Here is a 4,253-nt window from a genome sequence, read left to right as displayed (position 1 = left end):
TCTCTTTCATTATTTATTTATTTCTCTCCTTTCCTTTTTTATACTTTCTTTCTTTCATAACAAGAGTAAACAAGTCTATAAGGAGGGAGTCTTTTTAGGAACATTCAAGCAAAGCAAACATCAAATTCAACATTTATTTGTAATAAATTAGAAAAAAATCAACAAACATACAACAGTAAAACACAACAAACAAAACATCAATAAATAATTATCATTAGACTAACGTGTAACACAAAAAATACACCAACTCGGTGAATGTATTTACCTATACAATATCACTTATCATTCACTTTATGACACTTTATTATGGAATGCCTAAAAGGTATTGAAGTAGAATCGAGACTCGTAAATGCAGAATGAGTCCTGTTTGTAAAATAGATGTTGCATCATTGATAGGGGAGAGCAGAGTGAGGATTTTGAAGTTAAGGTTTTATATTCATTTAGTGGAATGTCGAGATAATGATTGATATGAATTGAAAATGTCTATTTGAAAGTTTTGAATCGACTACAGCAAAGGGCTATAGCGATTAAAGAACATCACAGTAGGCGAGTAATCAAAATTTTTATCAAATATATTCTGCAAGATTTGCAGGTGGATAAGTTTTAGATCGAATGAATTGTACTTTCTCCGTTCCCTCCTCTTAAGAAAAGGAAAAAAAACCGTTGCTTTCAAGCAGAGATTGCATGAAACAACGAATTTCACAACATCTACACTAATTCTCACAAGTCACAAAAAAATCACGGACGGAAGACCGTAATAATATATCTTCATTCTCCTCTTTCCAAAAAGCTTCTACCATGAATGCAAGATAGCATTTCTTTTTCTCTCTCTCTTTTAATTCCTTTATTCATTTAGAGAATTCATTCTTCTTCTTCGATGTCCAGAGATGAACTTCGGAGGCTGGCGGGGCGGATGGGAATGTCGATGCGGCTGTTCACTACATCGTCGATCCAGTGAATGTATCGGCTCACCTGGAAGATAAGGGGGTGTGTTTTTTTAGGGTGGAGTTTTTGTTTAGATGTGGATGCTTTTTTTTTTTTTTTTTTGGGGGGGGGCTTTGTCTCTCTTACATAAACACGAATTGTTACACCCTCTTCTTCGCTCCTCTCTCTCCTCTTCCTCCGCTCTCGCTCTTCTTCTCCCTCCCCTCCACTACTCCCTCTCTCTCTTCTCTCTCTCTTCTCCCTCTCCCTCCTTCCACCAGACCCCTCTCCCTCCTTCCCTCCCTCCCTCCTTCCCCCTCTCCCTCCTTCCCTTCCCTTCCCCTCCTCCCCCCTCCCTTCCCCCTCTTCCTTTCGTTCCTCCCCCTCTCTTTCTCTTCCTCCCCCTTCCCTCCCTCCCCCTTCCCTCCCTCCCTCCTTCCCCCCCTCCCTCCTTCCCTCCCTCTTTCCCTCCCTCCCACCCACCCACCCTCCCTCCCTCCCTCCCTCCTCCCTCCTATACAACGCAATCAAAAGCCATACCTGTAAAGTTTGTCATGGGGGGAGGCAGACACGTGGGGGAGACTGTCATGCCATCGAGTTCAAGAGGAGATGACAGCTTGATAAGAGCTATGTCATTTTCCTGTGTGTTGGCGTTGTAATTATCGTGTTCGACAATTCGCTCGATATAGCGGGACTGCTCGCTGCCTGTGGGGTTGGGAGAATTTTTTTTTTAGTATTATGGGTATTTTATTTCCGTATTTTATTTCAATTCTTATTTATATATTTTTTTATTTATTTCTCCCCTTTTTTATACTTTCTTTCTTTCATAACAAGAGTAAACAAGTCTATAAGGAGGGAGTCTTTTTGGGAACATTCAAGCAAGCAAAGCAAACATCAAATTCAACATTTATTTGTAATAAATTAGAAAAAAATCAACAAACATACAACAGTAAAACACAACAAACAAAACATCAATAAATAATTATCAGTAGACTAACGTGTAACACAAAAAAATACACCAACTCGGTGAATGTATTTACCTATACAATATCACTTATCATTCACTTTATGACACTTTATTATGGAATGCCTAAAAGGTATTTAAGTAGAATCGAGACTCGTAAATGCAGAATGAGTCCTGTTTGTAAAATAGATGTTGCAATATTGCTAGGAGAGAGCAGAGTGAGGATTTTGAAGTCGAGGTTTTATATTTATATAGTGGAATGTCGACTTAATGATTGATGTGAATCGGAAATGTCTATTTGAAAGTTTGGAATTAACTACAGCAAAGCGCTATAGTGTATTATGCATTGTAATCAATTATTTTTATTTATCTATTCTGTTCACAGCTGATGTTGATGATTAAATGTAATTCCATGTATGTTAATGTAATGATATGATGTAACCCATTCTTTCATAACAAGAGTAAACAAGTCTATAAGGAGGGAGTCTTTTTGGGAACATTCAAGCAAGCAAAGCAAACATCAAATTCAACATTTATTTGTAATAAATTAGAAAAAAATCAACAAACATACAACAGTAAAACACAACAAACAAAACATCAATAAATAATTATCAGTAGACTAACGTGTAACACAAAAAAATACACCAACTCGGTGAATGTATTTACCTATACAATATCACTTATCATTCACTTTATGACACTTTATTATGGAATGCCTAAAAGGTATTTAAGTAGAATCGAGACTCGTAAATGCAGAATGAGTCCTGTTTGTAAAATAGATGTTGCATCATTGATAGGGGAAGAGCAGAGTGAGGATTTTGAAGTCGAGGTTTTATGTTCATTTAGTGGAATGTCGATTTGATGATTGATATGAATCGGAAATGTCTATTTGAAAGTTTTGAATCAACTGCAGTAAAACGCTATAGTGTATTATGCATTGCAATCAATTATTTTTATTTATCTAGTCTGTTTACAGTTGATGTTAATGATTAAATGTAAGACCATGTATGTTAATGTAATGATATGATGTAATCCATTCTTTCATAACATAATGAACCGTTGTTAGCAAGAAAAAAAAAAACATTCACTACATTTATACAAGAAATAATTAGTGTCTTCTTTAAAGCAATTCCAACGTGGATCTAATCACAAAAATCCTCAAAACATAACCTCATTTATTAGTCCTTTGCTTTAAGAATTGCTTACAACAAGCATTTGTACTAACTTCACGTATCCTGTGTGTGATATTATGTACGTAATTTCTGTACGTGTGTTGAAATTGTGTGTACGAGGGTGAACTTTAATGAGGTATTTGTGTACAACAATTTGGGCGCACATTCCGTGTACGTTTAAGTTCGTACATCATTAAGTGATTCTGTGTGTTTGGAATTGTATACACAAGGTTGTTACGTTCATACTTACATGAGATAATAATATTCATATCGCTTATGCATTTCTCGTATGTACACGTGCATGACTTTAAACATGTGATGCATATATGTGTACATGCATTCGTGCGTTCAGTCGCAACCGTATGTCTGTTTGTGTATATTCGAGTATCTGTGTGTGTGTGTGTGTGTGTGATTCTGTGATTCTGTGTGTGTGTGTGTGTGTGTGTGTGTGTGTGTGTGTGTGTGTGTGTGTGTGTGTGTGTGTGCATGTGTGTGTGTGATTCTGTGTGTGTGTGTGCGTGTGTGTGATTCTCTGTGCGTGTGTGTGTGTGTGTGCGCGCGCGTATGCGTATGCGTGTACATGTGCGTTTGCGCGTGCGTCCATACGCGTATGCATGTACATATGCATTCGCCTGTCCGTATGTACGCATCCCTACGCGCCTATAACAGAACTCACAACCAGCCACAACCGCATCCACCTGAAGATACGAGTCAACCAAAGAGACTCAGACGCGCACAGAAAGGCACAAATCCCTCATGACTCACGCGTCTCAGCCGGCGACCCTCCTACAATCCTGGTGATGACGTCCGGAACGGAATTCCTGCGGATGCCACAGATCTCGTTGTTCCGGCCTGATTCGGGGAACCTGTTGGGAGGAAGGGAGAGAGGCACGTGAGGCTGGGTGGAGAGGAGGTGGAAGAGGAGGTGTGGTGGTGGAGAAAGAGGAGGAGAAGGTGTTGGGAGGAAGGGAGAGGCACGTGAGGCTGGGTGGAGAGGAAGAGGGGGAGGAGAAGGAGGTGGTGGAGAGGAGGAGGAGGAGGTAGTGGTGGTGGAGGAGGAGAAGGAGGAGGAGGATGAGGAGGTGGTGGTGGTGGTGGAGGAGGAGGAGGAAGGGGCGGATGGGATAGAGGGGAAAGGAGGGAGAAGTGAAGGAAAATGAAAGAGGAGGGAAAAGAAGGGAAAGACAGAGAGA

At 39.8% G+C, this 4,253-nt stretch overlaps 1 protein-coding gene across 1 annotated transcript in view; it reads right to left on the bottom strand.

Moving 5' to 3' along the window:
* Positions 1–815: 815 nt before the first annotated feature.
* LOC122245538 (uncharacterized) overlaps positions 816–4,253 on the bottom strand; it is a 20,087-nt gene continuing 16,649 nt past the window's right edge. The window contains exons 3-5 of the mRNA XM_086547068.1: positions 3,826–3,926; positions 1,442–1,650; positions 816–1,131 (exon numbers count right to left, since the gene is read on the bottom strand). Coding sequence (XP_086403194.1) covers positions 862–1,131; positions 1,442–1,650; positions 3,826–3,926 — 580 coding nt within the window. The 3' untranslated portion in view covers positions 816–861. The remainder of the gene's footprint in view (positions 1,132–1,441; positions 1,651–3,825; positions 3,927–4,253) is intronic.

This window comes from Penaeus japonicus, unplaced genomic scaffold, assembly GCF_977035675.1.
Source record: "Penaeus japonicus unplaced genomic scaffold, GWHDUDI00000001_assembly GWHDUDI00000019, whole genome shotgun sequence".
In the NCBI taxonomy this organism is placed as follows: domain Eukaryota; kingdom Metazoa; phylum Arthropoda; class Malacostraca; order Decapoda; family Penaeidae; genus Penaeus; species Penaeus japonicus.
This window is presented reverse-complemented; position numbering and strand designations above follow the sequence as displayed.